General features: G+C 51.5%; 7 protein-coding genes across 7 annotated transcripts; 4 read left to right on the top strand and 3 right to left on the bottom strand.

Annotated features, from left to right (window-relative positions):
• Positions 1-270: 270 nt before the first annotated feature.
• Positions 271-1,097, bottom strand: STEHIDRAFT_63546 (uncharacterized protein; the record flags this gene model as incomplete). Its single annotated transcript, XM_007307258.1, has 2 exons — positions 271-932; positions 1,025-1,097. The coding sequence occupies 2 exons, from the start codon at positions 1,095-1,097 to the stop codon at positions 271-273; spliced, it is 735 nt and encodes a 244-aa protein (XP_007307320.1).
• A 763-nt stretch (positions 1,098-1,860) lies between these two features.
• STEHIDRAFT_63403 (ARM repeat-containing protein) lies at positions 1,861-4,293 on the top strand (the record flags this gene model as incomplete). Its single annotated transcript, XM_007307247.1, has 11 exons — positions 1,861-2,055; positions 2,111-2,743; positions 2,802-2,995; positions 3,067-3,147; positions 3,205-3,367; positions 3,419-3,465; positions 3,523-3,592; positions 3,647-3,770; positions 3,831-4,005; positions 4,056-4,131; positions 4,192-4,293. The coding sequence occupies 11 exons, from the start codon at positions 1,861-1,863 to the stop codon at positions 4,291-4,293; spliced, it is 1,860 nt and encodes a 619-aa protein (XP_007307309.1).
• A 1,130-nt stretch (positions 4,294-5,423) lies between these two features.
• STEHIDRAFT_101912 (uncharacterized protein) lies at positions 5,424-10,914 on the bottom strand (the record flags this gene model as incomplete). The annotated part of the gene is made up of 12 exons (XM_007307619.1): positions 10,846-10,914; positions 10,721-10,740; positions 10,574-10,653; positions 10,335-10,451; positions 10,226-10,272; positions 10,039-10,170; positions 9,925-9,975; positions 9,664-9,862; positions 9,462-9,602; positions 7,854-9,382; positions 5,695-7,787; positions 5,424-5,607 (listed from the first exon to the last, which is right to left on the bottom strand). The coding sequence occupies exons 6-12, from the start codon at positions 10,150-10,152 to the stop codon at positions 5,424-5,426; spliced, it is 4,311 nt and encodes a 1,436-aa protein (XP_007307681.1). The 5' UTR covers positions 10,153-10,170; positions 10,226-10,272; positions 10,335-10,451; positions 10,574-10,653; positions 10,721-10,740; positions 10,846-10,914.
• A 550-nt stretch (positions 10,915-11,464) lies between these two features.
• On the top strand, positions 11,465-13,292 carry STEHIDRAFT_63455 (serine carboxypeptidase; the record flags this gene model as incomplete). Its single annotated transcript, XM_007307250.1, has 8 exons — positions 11,465-11,607; positions 11,674-12,353; positions 12,413-12,578; positions 12,652-12,761; positions 12,826-12,845; positions 12,904-13,079; positions 13,142-13,178; positions 13,242-13,292. The coding sequence occupies 8 exons, from the start codon at positions 11,465-11,467 to the stop codon at positions 13,290-13,292; spliced, it is 1,383 nt and encodes a 460-aa protein (XP_007307312.1).
• A 490-nt stretch (positions 13,293-13,782) lies between these two features.
• STEHIDRAFT_63382 (GroES-like protein) lies at positions 13,783-15,211 on the bottom strand (the record flags this gene model as incomplete). Its single annotated transcript, XM_007307244.1, has 5 exons — positions 13,783-13,902; positions 13,994-14,445; positions 14,519-14,720; positions 14,790-14,868; positions 14,934-15,211. The coding sequence occupies 5 exons, from the start codon at positions 15,209-15,211 to the stop codon at positions 13,783-13,785; spliced, it is 1,131 nt and encodes a 376-aa protein (XP_007307306.1).
• A 1,941-nt stretch (positions 15,212-17,152) lies between these two features.
• Positions 17,153-19,461, top strand: STEHIDRAFT_113689 (uncharacterized protein; the record flags this gene model as incomplete). The annotated part of the gene is made up of 3 exons (XM_007307618.1): positions 17,153-17,773; positions 17,836-18,774; positions 18,847-19,461. The coding sequence occupies 3 exons, from the start codon at positions 17,153-17,155 to the stop codon at positions 19,459-19,461; spliced, it is 2,175 nt and encodes a 724-aa protein (XP_007307680.1).
• Positions 19,462-22,089: 2,628 nt separating this feature from the next.
• Positions 22,090-23,433, top strand: STEHIDRAFT_149072 (uncharacterized protein). The gene is made up of 3 exons (XM_007307617.1): positions 22,090-22,403; positions 22,469-22,570; positions 22,673-23,433. Exons 1-3 carry the CDS (start codon positions 22,095-22,097, stop codon positions 23,318-23,320), a joined length of 1,059 nt encoding a protein of 352 aa, XP_007307679.1. The 5' UTR covers positions 22,090-22,094; the 3' UTR covers positions 23,321-23,433.
• The last annotated feature ends 1,035 nt before the right edge of the window (positions 23,434-24,468 follow it).

Below are 24,468 nucleotides of genomic sequence, written 5' to 3'. Positions count from 1 at the left end.
AATGTAGACAAAGAATGTCTATACCGACAGGATAGGGACACATTGAAGGCAAACTGTTGCATTGAAGGTGTGAAATGCGTTGGCATTGAATAAATGTTGGTGCTGCATTTCTTTATTTTGACTTGTGCGATGTAGCGTACCGTCAAGAACGACGACGAAAGCATTAAACATTGCTCTTGCAAGACGCGTCACGGAGGAGTCTCACGCTGCACGTGATGACCCCGTTTATGCTTGAGCTCTGTCTTAGTTGTACCGAATATCGATGGTCATTTACCATTTATTTCTCAATGAACCGGTCGGTGTTGTGTGTCTCGTCGCTGACGGGCCCAGAATAGGGGCGCATCTCCCTTCCCTCCAATACTTTGTCCTCCGATTCGGTACAATGCCCATCTGCACCCAATCCACCTCGAGAGGCTCAATAGCCATCAATGCAAAGTTACCCAACGCCTGCGCCGTAAACTTCTTCTCTTCGTCCGTCTCAGCCTCGCCTTCCTTCTTCACCGACTCAACCCAGTTCTTCGCCTCGTCGTACCCGCCTTTCAACACAGAACCCGGAACCGGACGGCACCAACTCGCTCGCATATGAGAGCTTGCTGCATTGAACAACTCGTGACGCTTGGCTTCCCAGTCGAAATGCGCCGCGTCTAGTGCTTTGAGAGCGATGCAGTCGTCTTCGTCCTTCGGAGTAGTGGGAGTGGAGAGAATATTCCGCGAGCGACCGAGGATGCGGAACTGGTCGGAGCTGCCGTCGATCCACCAACAGATCTCGACGAGGTTGGAATGTCCCAGCTGTTCGATCTTGGGAGAACGGGAATCGGTGGTGGTGAGGAGGACGGGGAATGCGGGGAGGTCGGGAGCGGTGAGGAAGCCGCGGTTGATCTGGGAGCGGACGTGGGGGCGGTTGGCTGAGTCGATGGTGGCGATCTGATAGACTGGAAAGGGCGGCCGAGGAAGAGAGAGTGCATTAGAAGTGCGTCGCTGTCAGTTCGAGTCTGATTGATGGGGCTGAAAGGTGTGTGCGGACGAGACTTACGACTGGATTTATCGTGCTCAGTGAGCACTTTGGTGAGGTAGGTGTACCAGCGGGGGCCAGACATGGCGAAGTGGTCGGGTGAGGGTGAATATATGCGTTTTCCTTGGAGCCCTCTCAATATTCGAATGCGGGGCAGACGCTGGAGACGTCGATAAGTTCCCAATTTGGAGCGCCGATTGAGGTGAGCGTCACATCGGCATCTCAGCAGCTTCTGTGGCCACCGAAGCTGACGTGCAACTGCCTTCCTTGTCGGTGCTTCTGCACACGGATCCTCGCCGTAAAACTTCTCTGGTGCTGATGTCTTCAATGTCCGTTGATATGCACTCCCAGTCCTGCTGGTCCTTCGAGCTTGTTCATAACTGCGTGTAGTCCAATGCCGCTTGCTGTGTCTCTGTTCAGACGGTGTCTCGGAGCGGATGACACAATTGTCTGTTGCGGAGTTTGAAAGTGAAGTTGATTGAACTTGGAGACTCGGAGCGGACGGAGGCATCTGTCAAGGCATCATACGTGCGCTGCTCATGGAGCATGTGACGAAGTCTGAAGAACGAGCAGAAGACGGAACCTCGATTCGGCGAGCGATTCGCCAGGAAAGGAACACAAGTTCTTCGTCCAGCCGCTCCCGCCGCTCACTATGGCGGGCATATAAAACCCAGCCGGGGAATTCTCTCCCTCCTCCATCCCTTTCTTCCTCCTCCGCCATTATCACCACCATGTCTTCTTTCCTTCCTTTGTACAAGACGTCGCCCGTGGACGAACCTTCCCATTCGCTTGCTAGCTCTATTTGGGCCCCCCAGCCACAGCCTCTCGAGGCGACCTGGCCAAGGACCATGACATCCTTCCCCAACGATGCCGAAGAAAATAAACATAGGCTCGGCCCCGAACCTCGTCGTGTGGTCTCGCTCTCAGGTTTCACGCCTCAGCCAGACATCTTTGGGCCCTTTGCCCCTACTAATCCTCGACAGAGACCTGTCGGCGCCATTGGCGACGGTCGACTCAAGGACGACTCCGACATAGTGCATACAGTGAGTTTTTGGTCGATATATGCGCCGACCTAGTGACTAACGAAAACGTCCTTAGCATGTCAAACAGCTTTTCCGTTCCCTCAACCTCAACTCACCCGATCCCTACCCTTCTCACCCACCGCCTCCGCCTCCACCTCTCCTCACAAACACCAACCCGTCCTCCCCGGACGTATCTCCTGTCTCAACCACCTCAGGCCTCTTCACTCCCACCGATCTTTCACCTGCCAGGTTCATGGATTTCAAGTCGAGCGGAACCTATGACTACGCACCCTCGGCGCCTTCTCATGGTCTTATGCTCGACACCGGGCTCGTTCACAGGTCCGCCGAGATGTACTCTCCTCAGTCGTCGTCGGCCCAGCCTCCGCCATTTACCAGCGCCTACCAGCAATCGTCGCATACGTTCCCTTTCTTCGAACCTTTCTCCGAAGTTCCATCTCCTGTCTCGCCCATGACTCCCGCGCAACATTTTTCGTCCATCCTCCCTCACCCATCTCTCCGTCAGGACGTTTCCGCTCCTGATACGCTGGCTTGGCGTCATGAGAGGATGCCCAGCGGCCCTGACTGGCACCGAACCGACATGCATATACGAGAGCCCAGCTCTGGCTTTCCCCCCGATGAATATTCAATGAGAAAGTCTTTCCAGCAGCATTCCCCTACCTCCGTTCGCAATGGTGAACCTTCACCTGAGGTCAGTTCATACTTATCGGCTCATACTTATCTATGGAATCTGACTCTTCTGCATATAGCCTATCAATTTTCTGTCTCTTTTACACCCGTCATCCTCCCCGCCTTACGCTCTCTTCGTATCTCGCATCATCAAGTCCTCCGACCAGCAAGCGTCCATCTTCCTTCAACAGAAGTTGAAGGTGGCCGATTTGGAGGAACGTGCCAAGATTATAGACGCTATATGCGCTCGTGGCTTCGAGATGATGGCCCATCGGTGAGTATATGCGTTTCCCATGCGCATATATGCGCATACAATGATACTATATGCGTTACTCTTCCGTGTAGCTTTGGCAACTGGGCAGTTCAGAGATGCCTTGAAGCTGCGTCCACCCCCGAGGAGCGGCGCAAGATTGTTTCCTGCATGAAGTTAGTCTTTTCACCTACACCTTCCCGTGCTGCGACTTACTCTCGTTTCGCTCATAGGGGGCGGGTTGTCGAACTGGCATCTAACTGCTACGGTTGCCACGTCTTGCAGAAAGCTCTCGACTGCGAAGAAGACATACGTCTTCTGATTGTCTCGGAGTTGATCCTCGGCGATCCCGCTCAGACCCTCGTAAACAAGCATGCTTCTCACGTGTGGAGCAAAGTACGTTTTGCGCTATCTTCAGTGACGCTGCATGTTAACACTGTTTCGCAGATCATGGAGTTGACGTGGACTCCACCGGCACCTCCTATCTTCGCCTAGTAAGCATAACCTTATCCTACCGTAGCTTGAGCTTACGCTGTCTGACTTCTCTTCAGCGTCAATAGGTCCTTGAAAGGCAAGTGGGCGGCTCTCGCTTGCCATGAGACCGGATCTTTAGTTGTCCAGGTGTGTCTCTTATCCAGTTATTTCTGTTCATCGATGTGCTGACGATCCAATCAGCACGCTTTCGAGAACCTGGAAGAGGCCGCTAAGGATGGAATCGTCGACGAACTCCTCAACCAAGGTCGACATGTTTTCACTGACGTTGCGAAGAACCAATGGGGATCCTACTGCGTCCAACATAGTAAGTCTACGTCAACGTGTTTCATCAATGTGCTGCATGGGTTGATGGGCTTCGCGATAGTTTTGGAACATGGCTCTCCTATACATCGCCAGATGGCTCTGGACCATATCGTTACAGGCCTTCTCGAATTCGCCACGAATGAGCAAGGCTCCAAATCGGTGACCAAGGCGCTGAAGGAAGGCGGAAAAGAGACATCGGACCGGATTGTGAGGCGCATGGCGGAGCCTTCGCAAGGGTACGGTCTCATATAGCTCAAAATACATCACCGCTGACTCTATCCTCCAGTGGCCGTCGTGCAATCATTGTCGACTTGGCGTTATCTGTGTCGGGAAGTCAACTCATAGCAGCCGTACTTCCTAACGTAAATTTCTTTACACCTTCTGCGAAATGATATCTATCTCATCACTGGTATGTCCTGTAGGTGGACAAGGAGCAACGCGCCTTGCTATACGATTCCATCCGGGGCCATATCGTCACCCTTCGAGGCTGCAAGACTGGGTCGAAAGTCATATGGTTATTGTGAGTATGCTTCTGTTCTCTTCTTTGTTCGTTGGCTTACGATATCCTCCTTCTAGTGATCGAATGGTATGTTCGCTCATCCCTCATCGAGGCTTGCGCTGACCTATAATTCTAGCGCGCTTACTACGGCTACTAAATGCTTCGACTACTCGCACGAATTATTTGCACAATGTCTTGTCGCCTTCGCCGTTTGCATAGCATATTCTCCAACCTTTCTCGTCGAAAGCATCAATGTTTTCTCTCCTTACAGTCAAATCCAACGTGTCGCTGCCAATCTCGGAGCTCAAGCATCAAAGTATTTTTATCAACCAATCACAATACCGTTCCGGCGTCTTATACCAACAATTCCCGTTCTGGAAGTCCAAGCATTCACGATCTCTTGAATTTCTTTCGCATATCTCAGAGAGAGCTCTGGGACTCCTAAATCCTTCGACTCCAGGATCGATTGCACATCTCGTGTTCTGTTCCCCACCGTCATCTGTATCTTGCGCACTTTAGTCTTCGCCTTTCCCTTGCAACATCTGTCTCATCCATGCAGACGCCTAGAATCACTCGCTTACATCGCTTGCATCTATAATTCCTGGGCTCAACTTACCATAACCCGCTCAACCATCTTCTCCTTTCCAATTTCCGCGCCATGCTCCTTCTCCTTGATTTTTTACCATGCCAATCTCGACGATTCTTAGTCATTTGTCCCAATCCTCATATGCCCATATAAATATTAACTGCCATCCTTCCTCACACCGTTCACCGCTGTTTCCATTGTTTCTGCTGTGCATCGCTACCTACTCCTGTCGTTTCGTGGTGCACGCTCATGTAGTGTTGCTGTATTACCTGTGTTTTCCATCGTATTAGGTCGTGTTGTCGTCAAATATGACATGTGTTTATGCCTTTGGGCTTTATTCATTTGACTGGGTCCGAAAGGATCCTTTCGAATACCGTCAAAGTCTTGTGAAAATCCGAGGACTGCGTGAGTAAACGATCATAATGGGGGCCACACTGTAAGACGTCAGGCGTGTGGCGTAAGTAGGAACGTACGGAAATCTGGCGACTGTGGCACATCGAAGTGGAGAGAGCACAGGGAAGAAAAAATCTTAGCAATACAGTAATTCGAAGCAAGAATTATCACTCGTGTCAAGCAGCGCCGCTGTCGTAGCATCTCGCCCAATCTTCTCCATGCACGAAATTGTCAAAATTAATCCTGGTTGCACCATCTCCCACGACTGCGACGTTGGTTGGCCTCCAGAGATTGTCTCTATGCATAGGCGGCACCCAGAACAGCAATTCTCCTGATGCATTCGAAGCCCATCCGTCGTCGCTCAATGTCGTGAATCCTGATTTCCCTTCCAAAGAAACAGTCGTCAGTGAAAATATTTAAAATAGAACGAAGAAACGCTAAGATAACCCACCGGTATGAGGGAGTGATGGATTCGGTTCCAGGTTGTCTCTAGGTTCGTCGAGCAGGCTGGACACGTCCCAGACCCGCATTGAGCCGTTGAAGGCGCCCGATACTAGGTATTTACCATCTGGCGAAAATTTAACGCATAAAATCCGGCTTCTGTGACCTACGAGAGGGCCATGTATGACTGCACGAGTCTTGACGTCCCAAATATCGACGTTCTGACTTAAGGAAGCGGCCACGTACTTATCGTTAGGTGAAAATGCTACAGCTTCTATATCATCGTCGTCAAACCAGTCAAATCCCGCCTTCGCTAAAACCCCGGTCCGCACATCCCACACAGCAATAGTTTCGCATCTTAGTGAGCCTGCTACTGCGCACCCCCCATCTGACGCCAGCGCTATACATATCATATGCGAATAGCTGGCTACCTTTTGTGCAACTACAGAGCTACCAGAATCTATATCCCAGATGCGGAGAGTCGTATCATACGAACATGATGCGATTTGCTTCCCGTCTGGCGTCGAAGCTAGTCCCGAAACTTGGGATTCATGAGCGCCTGGAATTAGCCGAAGCAGATCACCATCAGATATGCGGTAGATGGCAATCTGTCCACTGGCATCACCACAAATGACATTGCTGTCATTGGAAGAAAAGACTAATGAGTAGATATCCGCACGATTTGTGCGGTCTTCGTCGCCGAGGTCTCCATGCAGAAGGGCACCGGTGTCCACATTCCAGATGTGAACACCATACTTTCCAGCCACCGCAAGGTGTTTCCCAGTGTTAGATATTGTCGCAGGGGGCATTTCTTGTTTACCTTCGTCCGGATAGCTAATCAGTGGCTTAGACAGGACATGGCCTGTGGACACATCTAAAGTAACAATGCTTTTGCCAAAGATGCTTACTACCTTGTTCTTCTCCGGGAAGGCCAAGGCACGTACTGGCTCTAATTGGTGCGGTAGACTCGACGTCGTTGGATCTGTATGTACATCCCATACTCTGACTGTTGCATCCACACTACACGTAACAAGACGTGTTCCATCCGGAGAAAACATCAGAGAATTTCCTGACCAACGCCAACGGTGGCCGCGCCATGGCCCAGAAACGACAGATCCAGTCAGAGTATTCCTGATCACGATGTCTCCGTCGTAAGTGATTACAGCAAACAAAGTGCCATCAGATGAAACATCTAATTGGGCCATGGTCTTGAATGGCCAACGCACCATATCAAGGCACCCGGTCTTTAAGTTCCATCGTCTTACCCCCCCGACCTTAGATGCTGAGAAAACAAAGTGACCGTCGGGTGTGAACGAGACTGATATGGCAGAACTCTCATCCCACTCGTACCCTCTAAAGAGAGGCTCTAATATAATTTGTCCTGTTTCTACATCCCAGATGCAGATACCATAACAGGATGAGGCGTGTTTGTGTGCCGATACAATCTGCTTCCCATTCCTTGAAAAAGCCAAACAAGACTGCCCCTCGTGTGACGTCCATATCAATTCACCCGTTCCTGGGTTACAGGCAATCATAGAAATGCTTTTTTCAGTACTGAAGGCAATGCATTTTCCGTTTGGAGAGAAAGCAACACATGTCACCTTTTCCTGAATAGCTAGCGGGCCAAGTGTGATGATACCTGTTTGGACGTCCCATACACATACTGTACCACCACTAGTACCCGAAACAATGTGTTGCCCGTCAGGAGAGAAAGCAATCGACATGATTTCTGAGTGGTCTTCAAAAGGACCTGAGACGACAGTACCTGTTTGGGAATCTGCAACATGAATGGTCCCGTCATGGGAACCAAAAGCGACGAGGTTTCCATTGGGTGAAAAGATAACTGAGGTAGTAACACTACTCTCTTGTTGTTCTATGGTCATGACCAGGTTTGGCCAATTCTCATGCTTTCCGATATCAACGGTCAGAACACTCGGCCATCGTTTCAAGTAGTGTCGTGACAGCTCAGACTGTACCGGGGCAAACGGAAGTGCAGAGACGTAAAGATGTGGGGTACTTTCGGAGATCGGGTATGAGAACTGCGCAATGAAACGAATGGTGTCCATTGCAAGTCTGTGGATGCCGCTATCAGGAAGCTCCTGCAGCGCAAGAATCAGTCATGCAGAATCGGAGCATTCAAGGAGCCATTGAAAAGAAAAACTTACCTTAGCCCATTGCGCCAGAATCGACATCGCGTCTGCACCTGCCCTAATATCTTGGAGTAGACTGAGTGCCTCAATCAAGAATAAGAGGCGCTCGAACATGAGTTCTCTGAGAGCGGTTACGACGGAGTTATCTATGCCAATGCATTGCAGATGATCGGCCCAAAAACGGCATGCATAGGAAAGCATTGGAGGGATATGAGCTGCAATCGAGTCTGGTAACGTAGGATTATCAACGTTGCGACAGTGGGAGGTATTCAGCTGGCACAGATTAAAGTGCAGACCTTCGTTCATCATGGTCAAACAACGAAGGACAAGGTGTCGTTGATGAACTGCGCCAGTGGGCATAAATTGGGGAGGACATGCGTCTGCATTTAACAAAAAATCGGGGAATGATTGGTGGGTGAATCGGAGTATATCATTCGAGTCATAATCCATTACTGATTTGAGATGTATGCAGACATGACTAAAGGTCAAAGCATCCACACCGAGGAATGCAACAAGATCATCACGTCGAAGAGAGGCCTTCATATAGATCAGGGCCCCAGTGATAATGCGAAAGGATTCAAGAATATCGTCGTCGCCAGGGTCAAGCGCCATCCGTAAAACTAACTCGTATAGCTCGTAGACGCCACCACGGGTTATACCCTTCATGAGGAGCCGTTCTAGAGCCTTGCGTGGTTGTCCATAGCCAACAAAGTCAAGAGCCGTTTTCGCCCAGATAAATACACCAGCAGCACGGTTAGTGAGCTCTGTACATACATCTCCTCCTGGCCAAGAGGATTCCAACACGGACTTGTGTGGGAGTGCGATCTCTGCGAAACGTGATTCGATGTACTTGCGTACATCTGCCGAAGACTGCTCTGTGACTTGAGCACCTACACTGAGCTCGATGGCTGTACTGATTGGCATAAGTACACGTTGAATATCATGCTCGGGTCTGCTAGTGACGATGAGTTTGAATTGTTGGGGGAGGTTAGACCAAAGTTCGATGGTACGCAGCGCAATTGCACGATTTCGGGATCGTGACCCTTCAAGTCCGCCTGATTCGTCAAGCGCATCAATGATGACAACAGATAATGAGCTTTTGCTGACTTCAGGAGACTCTGTGATGGGCTTCAACACCAACTGTTTCAGCACATCGCGAGCAGTCGTGTCATTAAGATCGATTAGCCCATCCTGAAGTTCCTTGACTATGGTGGGCTGTAGTGCACGATATCGCTGACTGAGATCAAAGGCAACTGTGCGCCAGAGAGCGGTTGGATTCCTCTGAGAGGTTTCGTTACGGACGAATGAAAAATTCGACATGAGCTGTCCACGCTGTCGAAGAGTGTCCGCTACGCTCGCGGCAATGGTGGATTTTCCGACGCCAGGAACACCGTGCAGCCATAGGATATTCGGCTTGCTGTCATCTCGCAGCCAGGATTCAATGCGATCAGTAATGTCGACGCGAGTATCAGGAAAGCAGCGCTCGCGTTCAAGAGGCTTCAAACCTTGAGGTTTCAGAGCATCGAGAGCCCTTGCGAGACTAGCTGCAGCTTGCGTCCTGTAAACTACGAGCCGGGATATTAGAAAGGACCCAAGAACAATTGATTGGAATATAATCCTTACACAATTGCGCCATATCTGCTGTCAGTCTCGCGATATCGCTGCCTGTCTGCACCAAGACACCAATATTGAAGGCCTGGTCGAACTGGGCAAGTTTGTCAGTGAGTTGGCCGACAGTTTCTTTCGCTTTTCCCAATAAAACGCCTAGAATCAATCCTCGATGATAAGTGTATGCACTTCGGACAGACTTCATCAGCATTCGCACCTGTGAGGCCGGGCGCCGCCGCGTATTGGACTACAAATACTCGTATTTCGTCGACAAGTGGATGAACTTGCTTGAGCCGAGCTGTAAGTTCGTTGAGATGTGCGTACTGGTTGACGACTTGGACGTAAGTGAGAGTACTGGTCATCCGGCCGACGAGGTCCACGACCATGGTATTGATTTTATCCTGCTCTTGGAGGCGCTGATCAACAGGGTTGAATTCAATATTCGTCCTCGCTCAGAAGGCAGCATAGACGAACTTACATCATAGATAAACTTGACAGCGCCCACGATCACCTTTGCAATGGGGTGCAGCTAAGACATTTGAGTATTAGCACGCATTATGTCTAATCGCCCGCTGAAGATGATATGACGCACCTCACTCGCGGCCTCTCCAAGGCTTAAAAGCACATCAAGACCTTGAGTGACTTTGCCAAGGTGGTTCAGGACGCTTTTGAGCTGGCCAGCTGCCTCAGCGGCGGAATCCAACATCGCGATATCATCAGGGCTCTGCGACAGTTGCGGATCAGTGCAGAAAAATGGAAACAATTGCCACTTAACGTACCGGCTGGAAGTGGACTGTCACTCTTGGTTCCACGGCAAGTTTGTGCTCTTTATACCACGATAATATATGGTAAATATTGCCGTTTCAGCCGATAGAGGGCGGCGCTCACCTATGGAACCGTTAGACTCGGAGACAAGTTTTCGGGCATCTTCGTACGAGATGTTTGTGTTTATCTTGATGCCAGGCAACTTGAACCGAGGTCGACACGAGATGTGTACTTTCGACTCTGGTCGGAGGGGGCTGAGATGCCAAACGTCAGTATACAGTATACATCGTCAGTACTAGTGTTACGCACATGATGTTTTTCAATTTAGACTCAAAGATTATCTGCTTCTTGGAAATTCTCGCCTCCTGCCACTTTTTTCCATCAAGCCGCACCTGTAAGACAAGCTCATACGGGTACGGCTGGGCCAGGGTTATGGTCACCGCTGCCAAAACAGAACGAGTGCCGTTCAGCATCTCAGAACCAAGTAGGGGGGAGATAGCCTGCCGTACCTTTCAGGTAGACGACAGACCTACGTGGCAAGTAACAAGCGACAAGAACAGATCAGAAAATCAGTAGTGAGCCATACTTTTGTACGCGCATCCGGCAGAGGTGTCTGCCAACAATTCGCGCTTACATTGTTGTGAAGTATATTCAAGTTCGTTTTGAAAAACTGCTGAAGGAGGTAAAAGTTCGATATCGATGAGCGCTGAAGAGTACATGAGAAGCCCCGAACCCGAGGCCTATATGCATGTAAAAAGCATGAGAATTGAAGAGATGAGGGAAGGTCCACGGATGTGGCGTGAGGTCTTGCCGAGATCGCGGAGTCAAGTTCCCGGACCGCGCCTGTTCCGTATGGATGACGACGCGACACAGCGCGACGCCCTCGTGGAGTTCACCTGGAAGATACGCGTTGCTGCCTTTGTGTTCTGAACAACAATCAACAACGATGCGACCCACTCTGTTACTCCCTCTCATAACTGCTTCGCTCGTACTTGCAAAGCCGGCAAGCGAACTTCAAGCCGTTCTCGGGGACATTTCAGCATACACAGACGCTGCTTATGGTGGTCTTCTCGGCACGATAGCGAAGGGCGTCAATCATGTTGTTCAAGACCTCGAGAAGGCCCTCTTCGCCGAAAGTGAGAATGTCGAGAAGTGGCTAGACGCTTTTGGACGGGAGAACATCAGGCAGAATGGGTTGACTTGTAAGCTCTTGGAATGCTGTCGTCGCCTTCGAACTGGCTGTTACTGACAACATGTTTGTCGTAGACGAGCTTATCAGGCATCCTGCGTTCGCAGAGCATTCTCTGCGAGTGACAGAACCTACCCTTTGTGATTCCTCGGTCCAGCAATACTCGGGATACCTCGATATCACTGACGGAAAGCACTTGTTCTTCTGGTGAGTCTGCGACTCCTTTATCATTCGATCTTTCCTCGTCTCACGCCTTCTCGGGGATTGGGCTAGGTTCTTTGAATCCCGTGGATCGCCCAAAGATGACCCGTTAATTCTATGGCTCAACGGGGGTCCGGGGTGCTCTTCTTCCACTGGACTCCTCTTCGAGCTTGGCCCATGCAGTATCGCCAACGACGGTCTCAACACGACTCATAACCCGCACAGTTGGAACAAGAATGCTAACATCATCTTCTTGGACCAACCCGTCAACGTCGGTTACTCCTACTCCTCGGACGGCTCCACCGTCAACACAAGTCCTGTTGCCGGGCAGGACGTTTACGCCTTCCTCGAACTTTTCCTCGCTCGCTACCCCAAGTATGCCGATAAGCCTTTCCATCTCGCTGCCGAGAGTTACGGTGGCACGTATGCGCCTAATATCGCGTCCATCATCCATAAGAATAACAAGGAAGTTGCCCTTGCACCTACCCCGGGCTTGTTGAAGATCAATCTCGCGTCCATCATTCTAGCTAACGGCTTGACGGACCCATACCTCCAATTCGCTTCCGTTCCGGACTTTGCTTGCAATGGGCCGTACGCTCCGTATGACCCTGATGGTCCTGAATGCAGTGCGTTGAGGACAAAGGTCCCAACCTGCCAGCGCTTGATCAAGTCTTGCTATGACTTCAACTCGAGGTTCTCCTGTGTGCCGGCCGCTCTATATTGTTGGAGTCAGATGTTCGGTCCCCTCCAGAGTACGCTGCCATCGTTTTACTGGATGTTTATGACAGTTATTGATGAGACCGGCTCTCAGACACGGGTTTGAACTTGTACGATCTCCGGAGGAAGTGCGACCGCGCGAAGGATGGCAACCTCTGTTACCGCGAGATGGGCTGGGTTGAGACCTGGATGAACGACCCGAAGAACAAGGCCGCTCTCGGCGTCAACCCGGATAGAACCTTCGAGTCTTGCAACATGGAGTACGTCGTCTCTAATCGTCCTGCGTTCTATGTTTGTCGTATGTTCCGGGTTGATTGACGTTGCAATGGACAGAGTCAATCAGAACTTCATGTATCAAGGCGACGGCATGCACAACAGCGCGGCGCTTCTCCCTGAACTGATCAACGATGGTGTCCGTTTGCTCGTCTACGCTGGTAACGCCGGTGGGTGTTTACAAAGCCTCCTAACTGTTCGTGCGGACATCGCTTACTGACCACTCCCTTCCAGATGCGATGTGCAACTACATGGTATGTGCGTTCTGCCGATCGCGTGTGTTCCTTGTCTGATCTTGGTCTTTTCTCGAAGGGTAACGAGGCATGGATGTCCGCCCTCGAGCACGACTTCCACTCTGAGTTTGCTGCGTCCGAGGCCACCAAGTGGGTAACAACGGAGACTGGTCGTGTGTCTGGTCAGGTTCGTAGCGCTGGTGGTGGAGAGTTTGGTGCTGGCAACGTGACTTTCGTTGAAGTCTTCGAGGCAGGGTATGTAATATATGGCCCTCGCGTTCTCGTGGTAAAAATGCTGATTGCTCTTCGTTTCTTAGACACATGGTCCCCTTCGATCAGCCCGAGGCGGCTTTGGTGCGCTCCTCTTTGCTACGTCCGAATACATCCAGGAACTAACTCACTTTTTTTTTGTCTTAGGACCTCATATCGAGATGGATCAATGACGCCTCTCTCACCTCTCTCAATTAGGTCGTTGACACGGCTGGATAATTCACCTCCACGCCACATGCTCCAACAAGCACCCCAAGGAACCTTTAGAACTTGCCTGTACAGTATGCTCTCTGGCCACGCCTCTCTAGCATTATCATTTGTGGCGTTGTACTATTATATAATGGATGTCATGATTCACCCTCAATCCCTTGCGAAGGATAAGCTCCGCGACAGTCGGAATGCCAGTCTATTCGGAAATGTGGGATTTGTTGCCTCCGGGCTACCTGTCACCAGCCTATACTAGTAGTGACGTCTCATTAGCGTTTACGTCGACTGCACTACGAAAAGTCGACGCCTGTCTCGTGGGTAAGAACGAGAGGGCTAGCCAACTGTTCACCTTCATCATCGGGTATATCTTTTACTCCGAGTAGTTGAAGTCAGCAACGACCTCCACAGACAAAAGAATGAAACATCGGATTGGAAGACGCAAGGCGTAAGGTATAGATCAATTAGTACAGGAAGATCTAAGTTAGGCAGTCTCCTGAGGATGTACGATGAGCTTCACTCCGGCAGCCTTCCCACTGACGATTCTAGTCAATCCATCCGCAATAGCCACTAACCCTCCGGGCAGAACTTCAAGGTGGTTCGGCTGCACATGAAGAGGAAAAAGTAAGCGGAACCTGTAAGTCTCAGCCTTCCGATCTCTTCTAGACGACGAAAGCACAGAACAAAAAACAAACCTTGACTCTCCCATCCCGCAGCATCTGCTCAAGGTTCGCGTACAGGTTTTCACCGAGCACCTTATTGATCGGAAGGTTAACGTTCCCAGCCGAGAAATACGCCTTCTTGCCCTCTTTGCGGCCGTCGCCTGTTGCCTGCGCTGGCAACACCACATTCGGCCAATAAACCGGCGCACATCTCGCCACGATCATGGTTCCGGAGGGCGCGAGCATCGTCCAGCACAACGCGTTGGTTTCTTCGTTGCCTATGCAGTCCCATGTGAATTTCAGCGGGTTGGACGCTGTTGGGGAGGGGGAGAGGATCGATGCGACGGCCGAGGGAATGGAGCTGTAGGGAGTTGTGTGATAGTCGATTATGTGTGTCGCGCCGGCGAACTTGCAGTATTCGGTGTGTTGTGCGGAGGCGGTGGTTATGATAGGACCGAAGCCGGAGAGTTTAGCCATCTGAATCACTGCAGGATAGACAATCAGAACCAGGGCCGGAATCTCCGTGGACAAGGAGTGGACAATATTTCATGAACGAACCAAATTGGCCTACGGAGCTCGCGCCACCCGTGATGAAAATGGGTTCGTCCCGGAATCTGTCCCTCCCGCTTTCTTCCCAGGGAACAGGCAAGCCTGCACCACCGCGCTCTTCACTGGCTTTGCCGCCGTAGAAGCCCATGACGGCGGTGGCGAGCCCGATAGGAACGGTGGCGGCTTCGTCGAAGGAGAGGTTCTCCGGGATCTGTGCTTAGAAACTGTGATTAGTTTTTGATACGTAAGTCAAGGAGAATGAGTTGGGTATGTTGCAGACCTTGGCTGTGGTTCCGGCGTCAGAAAGGGCATATTGTTGGAAGGTGCCGCGGTCTGGGACGAACCAGTTCTGAAAGACGCTGGTACGAGGATTATAAAAGTCAACCTTCGTCAACTGTACACATCGAACGCAAAGATGACTCACACTCGGTCCCCGATCTTCAAGTTGTCGACGCCTTCGCCCAGAGCGGCCACAGTCCCCGCTGCATCGCTCCCACAAATCGTGGGGTAGGTTGACATGAGAGCCCCTTTCACATGGATACCTTTCACACGGATGAGTTCGTCCACAGGATTTAGAGCTGCAGAGACGATTTTCACGAGGACTTGGCCTGGCCCAGGTTTGGGTACGGGACGCTCCTTGATTTCGAAAGGCTCGCCGATTGCGGCGCAGACGAGGGCGTTTTGAGTCTCTGGGTAAGGCATGGTAAGTTTAGACAAGTGAGCATTGTGGTGCAAGTTGTCGGTGGGGAACGAATGTGTTGAGGAGTCGGAGCGCACACTGAGAGAGACTTTATATGCTGCCTGTTCCTCGGAGTAACAGACCTCTCGTGTTTTGGTCATGAAGCCTCGTTCAACGGCGAATTCACGGTGGCGTTGATGTCAGCAAGTAGAATACCCGTCGGAACCTTAATCCACCTCTCCCGAAGACAACAGATCCGAAATATTTGCACACGAGTCGTGTTGTAGAACTCCTAGTAAGTAGAGAACTTGAAGCACCCGAGCATGAGCGTTCGAATACCGAGCCGTAGTGAACATCGTCAGAGAACAAAAAAAAACTTATACGGTCAACATGGAGAAGATATCGAGGATGGACGCCTCAGATCCATTGTAGTGACCGACACAAGGTCCATCGTTCTGCGAACAATGAACACGAGCGATATTGTTACGGATCGGAGAGACTTCTGCTGGGAAGACCAGTGACACAAGAGCTGCTCAGCCGCGGAGAAAAATGTAGTGAACCTTTCGGTGAGGGAGTATGCATGGAGGCGACAAGGGCCTGGGGCCACGCCGGCAGTCCCGCGGGATGAGGAACGGGAGGCCCGGGAAAGCCCGGGAGGAGACGGCTCTCGCCACACGTGGCTCTCATCCTCCTCTTACTCGATGCGGCAGAAGGAGAATTCATGTTCGAACGTTCATGACCTCCTGCCATTGACTTTCAAGCTCCCCATCGCCAGCCCAAGCAATTCATTTGCAGGTCCCGCATACATAACGCAAAATCCCACTTCACCGTTATCCCCCGAATTCTGCCAGATCCTGCCTCGTCCGAACTTCCTCATCTTCTCGCACCTACAGCTATCGAGAGACGGGTCGGTCTACTGAGCAGCATCCGAATCTTCCCTCTCTTGGACAATCGCTGTTCTGCTTTCGCCGAAGTGATTCTAAGCAGCTTCTGCCCGATTCTCTGCTCAAGCGCGATACATCCTCGAGCGCAACACATCGTTGACGACCGACCAACTGACGATCAGCAGAAGACGTCGTCCGAGTGATTTATTGGACAGCTCGGGCGCCTCGGGCGTGGCTCGTTACGCCTATGTTGGCTCAAGAGTATCTAATACCAGACTAAATGGCGAAAACACTGTTCTTGCGGATTCGTAGCATGCTGAGACGTTACACAAGAAGACCGGTCACGCTGTGGCGACTGGCGACCCCATACTCAGGCAAGTCCGCGGAGCAGTGGGCTCCGAGGCTCCCCGGGATCACTGACGAGGATCAACTTGATCACTCAGAATTCCTCCAACTCGTCCTCGTCATGTATGAACCACTAATCAATCGCTCGGAGTTCAATTGAACAGTGCGAAACGCACGGATACCCTTACAGATCCAGATCTGTCTTCTTTCCTTCGCGAAAGCACCGAGCACCTCCATCTATCATTCATAGACCGTACCAAGTAAGTTCCCTTCCGCTTCTGGTCGAGGAATGAGATTCGCACTTGTCGTGCGGCGCCGATCTAAATTGCTGATTCCGACGTCTCTATGGATTGCGCGCGCGCCGACGCGATATGTTTTCTCGAGCTGTTTCCAGCATAGCTTGGTCTTCACTGCCTACTAGACATAAGGCCCCCCCGGACATGCTGATTCTGCGTGCTCTCTTTGCCATGTTATGATACATAGAGCAAAAGGTAACGAATCATAAGATAGGTCTGACTGGAGCGAGCCCATGGAAGCGTCACGCTTGAGGATCGCATTGATTGCATGGCGCAATTTGTATCCGAGGCGCATACGACTGCACCAGAAACGAACGGTTGGCTGTCGTATGTACGTTCAAATCGGAATGCCTTTTGAGGACGACAGCGATGCCGGCCAGCTCAAATATCGTCTCCTCTTGGTTTCCTCCATTCCTTCTCCTTTCATCTTCCCCCCACAATGGCCAACACTCCTATGAGCCCGTGCGTAACAGCCGACGTTGACGAGTTCACCTCCCTCGTCTCCGCCGCCTTCAGCGATGGTAGCTTCTTCGACCACGACTCCATCTCAGCACCCGGCACATTCGTGGAACCAGGGCCAATTCCTCTCATTAAGACTCATGGATCAAGCCCTACCGGCTCCAACTACTCGCCACCCTCCTTCATGCGCAAAGTCACCTCGCGCGCCACAGCGCTCATGACTCGCGCCAGTCGTGGCACCTCTTCGCCAAATGACATGCCACCAAGCCCATCGTCCATCGTTTCTCGTGCTGCCAATTATCTGTCTTTACCCTCGATCCACCGTCCCAGCCAGCAACCTACGGCCAGACCTTTGACGTATCGCCGTGACTCCTGGAGGCCACTTAGTCTTAGATCCACCGGCAATTCTCTCCAATTATCCCGTTCCCCCAGCATGCCTCTGATATCTCCGTCGTCTTATCCGCAACGCTCGGTCTGCTCAAAATCCCTCTCATTTTTCGAGCTCGATCCTCGTTCCTCGTACATAGCACCGCGAACGCCTCCGCCTCCGCCTTCTCCGGTTTACCTGCCCTCGGTTTCGCCTTTACCGCAGACCGACTCTGTACGTTTCATCTAACAATATACTCTCTCTTCACCCGCTGATAAATATTGTGGTTTACGAAGACATTGCACACACCTTCCCGCCTTCTGCGTGGCAAATTCAGCCCCTTCAGCCGCCGGAAACCAGCTGCAATCATCTCGTACCCCATCCAGACAACCTTCTCTCCACCAAGTACTCCTGATACCTCTATATCGTCCCCAAATAATGAACTCTTCTTCGACTCCTTCTCGAGCCACTCTCCCGTGACTCCATCGCCAACCACCGCTTCAGACAAATCATTCCTCCAACCTCCGGAGCACGAATTCCGAAGCATCTTCCGTGGTGAAGTGTCTCCCAGTACAGAACACTTCCTGACTCTCGACAACGACCCTTTCAGAAGAGATTCAGTCAAAATCGTTCATCCGAGCGAGATCCAGGAGCTTCGTCATACTCGCCGCGCAACTTATGATAGCTTGGTTTTGTGTCATACACCCCCTGCTTCCCCTTGTGACACCAATTATTCAGTGCCTCCTTCCCCTCGTTATGGGCAGTCATTCCCAACGAGTTCCACGCCGATACGGTCGCGTCATCGGTCGTTCCAACCTCCACGGCAGCTCCACCCGCTATACACCCAAGAGTCGCCAACCACGTTCCGTCTTCTCGAGGGACAAGAACAAGAAGTGACCGAGTCATTTTCTCCGTCTTCTCTTGCTCCACCTCTCGAGCTATCTAGATCTCCATCGCCTCCCTCTCTACCAACCATCGATATTCCGGATTCGCCTCTTGATCTCTCCGTCAAACGTTTTCCCAGACGTAGTCCATCACATGGACCTTCGACTGGAGCAGGCGGCAACTTCCTTCAGCCAGGGGCGAGCTCCCAATCCCCTCGTCTTGGCTGGCGTCGTTCCAGGACCCCGCCAGACCTTGCGCCGTTGTCGGCAGCACAAGATACCTACCAACTCTCAGTTTCCAGTCCTTCCCTTAGTTCGTTCACACTCGTCGAGAGCAGCACACTTCCCGAGGTATGTAATCTAGACCTGTCCATATTATCAACAGGGAACTGACCCCACTATAATCCTTTTTCCTATTACCAGACAGAAGCCGAGGCGTTTGTCAGCCATAGATATCCAACACCAGTTCCTTCATCCGCTATCGTGGCGCCATTGAGGTCGATACACACCGATGAATCATTCACAAACTTCCGGCATCCTGCTCCTCACCGCCCTATCCATCGCCGAGACATCTCCCTGAACTCTCTCGCCACCGCCACTACCACCGATACCTTCGTCACCGCCCGCTCTCGTCCAACCTCTGAGTGGCTTCGTTCGGACGATGCGTCAGAATTCGATAGACCAGCGCGTTTCGACGCGTTTCCGCAATCCACACACCCCTCTGTCGGTTTGAGGCGTTCAGAGCAGGTGTTGGTCAACGCGCCGAGCTGGCAGGCTGTGAAGCGTAGGCTTTGTGAGGGCTCTATGGGCAACACGATCGTGTGGGCCATGGATGATAGTAGCATAATCATGGTGAAAGTGGTTGGTTCCCATGCGTCGAGTGGGGTGAAGCTCGTATTGCAGGCACTTGGTGCTCAAACGGATTCCAATGTCGATGACGGCGAGGAGACCCACTTGTCTTTCTCCGTGACACCTCCGATGACTCTGCGCGCTATCATCGAGCGTGCCGGGGAGATGAGAGTCGGCGAAGGTGTCTGAAGTGTTTGGACCAATTCGTTCTCTCTCTTTTCTTTTATTCTGCTCGTTCTCCCATTTCATGGAGTCATATCTCCCCTTTTTTTCGGACTGCACTCGTCACTCTTTTTTCCCGCTCGTTACCATTCAGGCCCCCTTTGGTCTCTGCCACCGTGCGTGTACCATATCCTACGCTCTTTCGTGCTGTTGTTTTAATACTGCATGTGCTTTACTGTTTCGACTTTCCAACTGCGTTCCTCTCGTTAAATATCGCTCCTTGGACAATTTTACTGTACTCCCCGTGGTTTAAAGCTGTAATCATCTCTGCTGTACGCACGCGTGTAGCGAGAAGTTGTACTATTATTTACATCATACCCCCTTTAGACCACGCGCAAATATAAGAAGCGAGGCTCTCCCAGAATTGTACTCCAAGATGGCTGGCCTGATTTCGAGTCGGTATTCCTGGCGTTGACAGGTGGCAGGAGACCTAGATCTGACACAAGTCACGACCGGTGTTAGATTTCTCCTTGTTCTTATTTTAGGCGTGTTCTTACCATGATCCACTGATTAATAATGTCTCGATTTGCGGACGTTGTCACTTTGTGTACTCACTGATCACCCATGGTATCTCGTGTACTTTACCCTCGAATCCGGATCGTGGATGTGCCGTTGTTTCATATTGAGGCGTCCAGCTTGATGGACTTCACCCCACCATTCTTGCGCGATTATGGATGATAATTCGAAAGAATCTCGACTGGAAGAGTGGCCCCGTTCTGTACAAGTAAATCATGAGTGGCGGTGGCGCTTCCCACTTGAGGTCCAGAAGTAGAAGACGGAGTTAGAATATCGCGGGTATTGCCGCGAAGGAAGAATGTATGTTCGAGCTCCGAAGGGCTTTACCTGTCAACCACTGTTCATCTCCTCCTTGCTTTGGACCCTGTCACTGAGAGCATTAACACTCACTATGTCTCAGGCCAGGCCAGCGCATCAGAGGATATGGCCAGCTTGTGTCACCGTCCCCACGATTCAGGCAACTCTGTGTTTGCATCGAAGTCGACTTGAGGAACTTTCCGGCGACTGAGGACTCTTAAAGTTCGACCTGTGCAGAATGTCCTCGCTTTGGCTCCCTTCTTCCTTTCGCCCCATGCGACCCGACAATGCGCGGCTGACTTGACTGAGTATCCTCTGCGATGTCACCTCCGGTCGTTAATCGGCTCGGTGCTGTTCACCTGGGCCACACCCAAGTGTCTTTCTTCGACAGCGACGACAACGACAACGAAACCGACCACATCATGCACCTTCCACCGTACTGCCAGCCACGCCCACTCCCCTCACGTCACTTCGCCTTCTCCGTCCTCCAAAAGGCGAAGAACAGAGCGTCTACGTTCCTTCACGATGCGCTTCACGGACGTTCACGCCCTAAACGACCTACGCAGCACCATCGAGCGCTCACGGAGCCTTTTCCTCTGACGATTCCTTACATGGTGGATGTTATTGATATAGGGCCGGGGAGGTATTCCGATGTTGGTGCTCGCCATGACTATCGTCCGCGTACTCCGCCTGCCACTGTGCATCCGTACTGTGGCGTTCCCGCGTATCCAAGTCAGGCTCCTTTGTCTTCTCAAGCTCAATCGTTCATGCCCACTTCACCCGATTACAGTTCTCCATGCCCCACTCTTTTGACGCCCATCCGCAGACGATTATTTTCGTCACCCTCTTCCTCCAGCTCAACTTCTCCTACCACTCCTTCCTCCGCCTTGTCATCATCCATCCCACCGACTCCGATTTCTGTATCCGCGCCTACCGCTGGGGTTTCTCATGACGAAGAATATACGCTCATTCCTGGTTACACCCCCAGTTCTCCCTCTCCTTACGATAAAGTCAAGATGGGACGAACGTATACACTGCCTAGCCAGAACGAACGGTCTACGCGCCGTTACAAGGTGTCCGAATCCGGCTACGGGAGTTCTATGACGAACTCGAACAGGCTACTCTGGCCTTCGTTTACGCCGTCGCCTGTGACCACGAATACGAGGAGTCCGAAGAAATTGCAGAGACGGAGGCCGGCGGGTCTTAGGCATTCGAGATCTGTGCCGAGCATGAGCGTCAACAATTTCCTCGCGGGGTTCGAGGCGGATCCTGCGGCCAGGGACTCTGTGTCTATCAGCCGTACTCGACCTGTGTTACCGCCACGCTCTCCGTCACTTTCCAATATGTCCTACGTCCAGTTCAGCAGCACCGCTACGACCGCACCCTCTCTCGCCACTTCGGACTTTTATTCGTCCACGGATAGTGGAACTGAGTGTTCGCTTGCGATGATGTCGCGCTCCCGCTCGACCTTTGGGGGATCTGAGTCGTCTTCGAGTCTTCCGTATGCATTTCCGATGTCGCCGTCCCTGACCAGTACGCCTTCACGTTCGCCGATGCCTTGGACGATTTATACACGGCCGAGTGGCGATGTGGCGCCACCGCCCTCGTGGAGAACTTCGCTTGGACCTCGGGACGACGACAAAACTCCTTCGGACTATCATTCGAGTCGCGCTGTCCGTATTAATAGAGAAGCTTTCGTTCTTTCGTCAAATGGGTCTCCTCCATCACCGTCGTCATCGTTCTCGTCTTCCCCTTCCCTTTCCTCGTCCTTCTCACCTACTTGGGACATGGTTCAGACGGGCGGACATGACAGTCCACTGATGACAGCGGACCTCAGTAACGCCGTGGAGAAGACTTTCTTCTCTGACGGCTCGGACTCAGACTGTGGGTTTGAGTCTGTGTACGGCGACGAGGACGACAAGGTGGTGACAGCGGTGGACACGGACGACAAGGAGATGTCTATGCCTTCGCCTCGGGGAGGGAGAGATAATCCTCTGGCGACGTCCGATTCGGATGTGTGGCCTGATTCGGACGTGGAGGCAAAGTCTGTGATGATTCGGTCAAGAGGGGCTGGTACGAGGAATATAAACTCGAAGGTGTGCGCACACTTACGGCTTTTGAGATTTGTGATGTTGAGGTGCTAATCCCGTATCAATTGCAGAGTAATGTGGAAAGCTCAAAGTCGAGTGGTGCTGTCATCTCGTCGACATCCCTTGGCTTGTTGAATGCCGAAGTTGGGTCCATGCAGAGCCGTCCTTACAAGGTAAAGTCAGCGTACGTTCTTGCGCCACACCACGCCACACTGCTTCATCCCCAGCCGGCTCCCCACCCATGCTCATCATCTTATACACTTTACTCCGGACAGGCTGATGCGACGGCGGCCCACAACGACAAGAACCCCTCCATCTCGTCAATAACGACCGATGCAACCTGCTCATCAGTCTTAAGCGCACTCCATGCAGAAGTTGCATCTGTCCGATCCATAGCTGCTCCCCTCATTTTCACGCAGGCCTCCTCCGTCATAATTTCTAGGCGTGGAAGTTTCGAGTCTATGGCTATCGCACCCGTTTCTTTATCCTTGCCCACACGTCCCCTAGGTCACGATGCAGCGGTGGCCTCGGGATCGTCCACGACACACCCCATTGCCCTATCTCACTCGTTGTTGTGGTCGCCTCCAAGCCCGTTTAGCTGTGAATTCTCATCCGCCATTGCCTCCTGCAACGTCGGCCCCGACATTGACGGAGAGACGTTCGATAACTGGCGCTCGTCGTACTATAGCACCGGATTTCCGCCCAATTTCGAGGTTCATTCGGCGGCGTTCAAGGAGTTTGCGGAGAAGACGAATAGGGCGTGGACTGCGGGGGCTAGTGGGATTGTGAGGCGACCGAGGACGAGAAAAGGGAAGAAGGGGGTGAGGAGGTCTGGCAATGGTGGTGGTAGCGGTAGAAGAGGTGGTGGTGGTGGTAAGGAAAAGAGGAGTGGCTCGAGGTTGAGGAGTGCGTGGTATGAATGATTTTTTTTTCTTTTTGTTGGGCCCGTGTCTGTGTAATCTCTCTACCTGGATTTTCTCGTTCGTTTGTGTGTTCGTTCGCTGGTCTGCTTTTTGATGCTATCTTTATGTGATTTGACCGTTGTCGTTTGTTGTTGATCTCTGGCTCGGAGTCTGTATACTTGTCATAACGTACGCTGATCTGTAACTCTCCCTGTATATATCTGATCTGTACGTCTGTCTTTGCCACCTGTATCTCGCTCTTCACTGCTGTGCTTACCGTGTATTTACTTACTGTACCCATTGCTGATCGACTCAGACTGACTGATTTTTATTTGGCGATTGACTGGTCTGTCGTTACTGTACTGCCCATCCTGACTGGCTGCACTGCTTAGCATACCTGGACTCGTGAGGTTGATGAGCTCTAATCATGCATGTATATCATCATATATGGTCCCTATAATTCGTCCAAGTCATGTTAGCAGTCGCACTCTCTCTGGTATCTCTGTCTTCCGTAGGTTTGTGACGCAAGAGAATGTCACTAATTCTGTTTGGATTCATGGCGGCGAGTACGACCAGGCTCACTGGGCCACATTCTCTCATCGCCACCGTGACACAACTCACACCGGAAATCTCCGAAGTTCGAATTTCGATCGTCTGTGTCTTTTTGGCCACTGCCGTTCACAACTTTCAATGCATCGTCGTCACGTCTTCTCTCTTTTGACTCTCACCTGGGTTTGTTTCATCACTCTGCTTGTACACTCGTATAGGATCTTATCTAGGCAACACAGTGCAGTCATCTAGACACCAACCTCTGCAGTTCACTCGTCCGCCTCAGTCGATCGCGACTCGACTTCATCCGTCAAGTCTGACTCTCAACGCTATAAAATAGAATTGGCTCTGCAGTAGATGCTACAGCATCATTTGACGCTCTGATATCAGGCAATGTGGTGATGAGCAGCGGAATGAAGTTGTCGGTGATATCTCAATCTAGAGCCGAATGTAACTCATCCGGGGAAAAGTCTAGAACGCGAAGGTGACTCTTCTAATATTCATGGTAAGTTCTTCGTCAATTTAGTGAACCTGTGTACTGAGTTTTTCCACCTGACAGACCAACGTCGATACTCGTTGATATCACAAATGGATCGAGTTTTTACATCTAAGGATGCTTG

The sequence above is a fragment of the Stereum hirsutum genome, assembly GCF_000264905.1.
Source record: "Stereum hirsutum FP-91666 SS1 unplaced genomic scaffold STEHIscaffold_13, whole genome shotgun sequence".
Lineage (NCBI taxonomy): Eukaryota > Fungi > Basidiomycota > Agaricomycetes > Russulales > Stereaceae > Stereum > Stereum hirsutum.
Note: the sequence above shows the minus strand (reverse complement) of the source record. Positions and strands in the feature narration are given on the sequence as shown.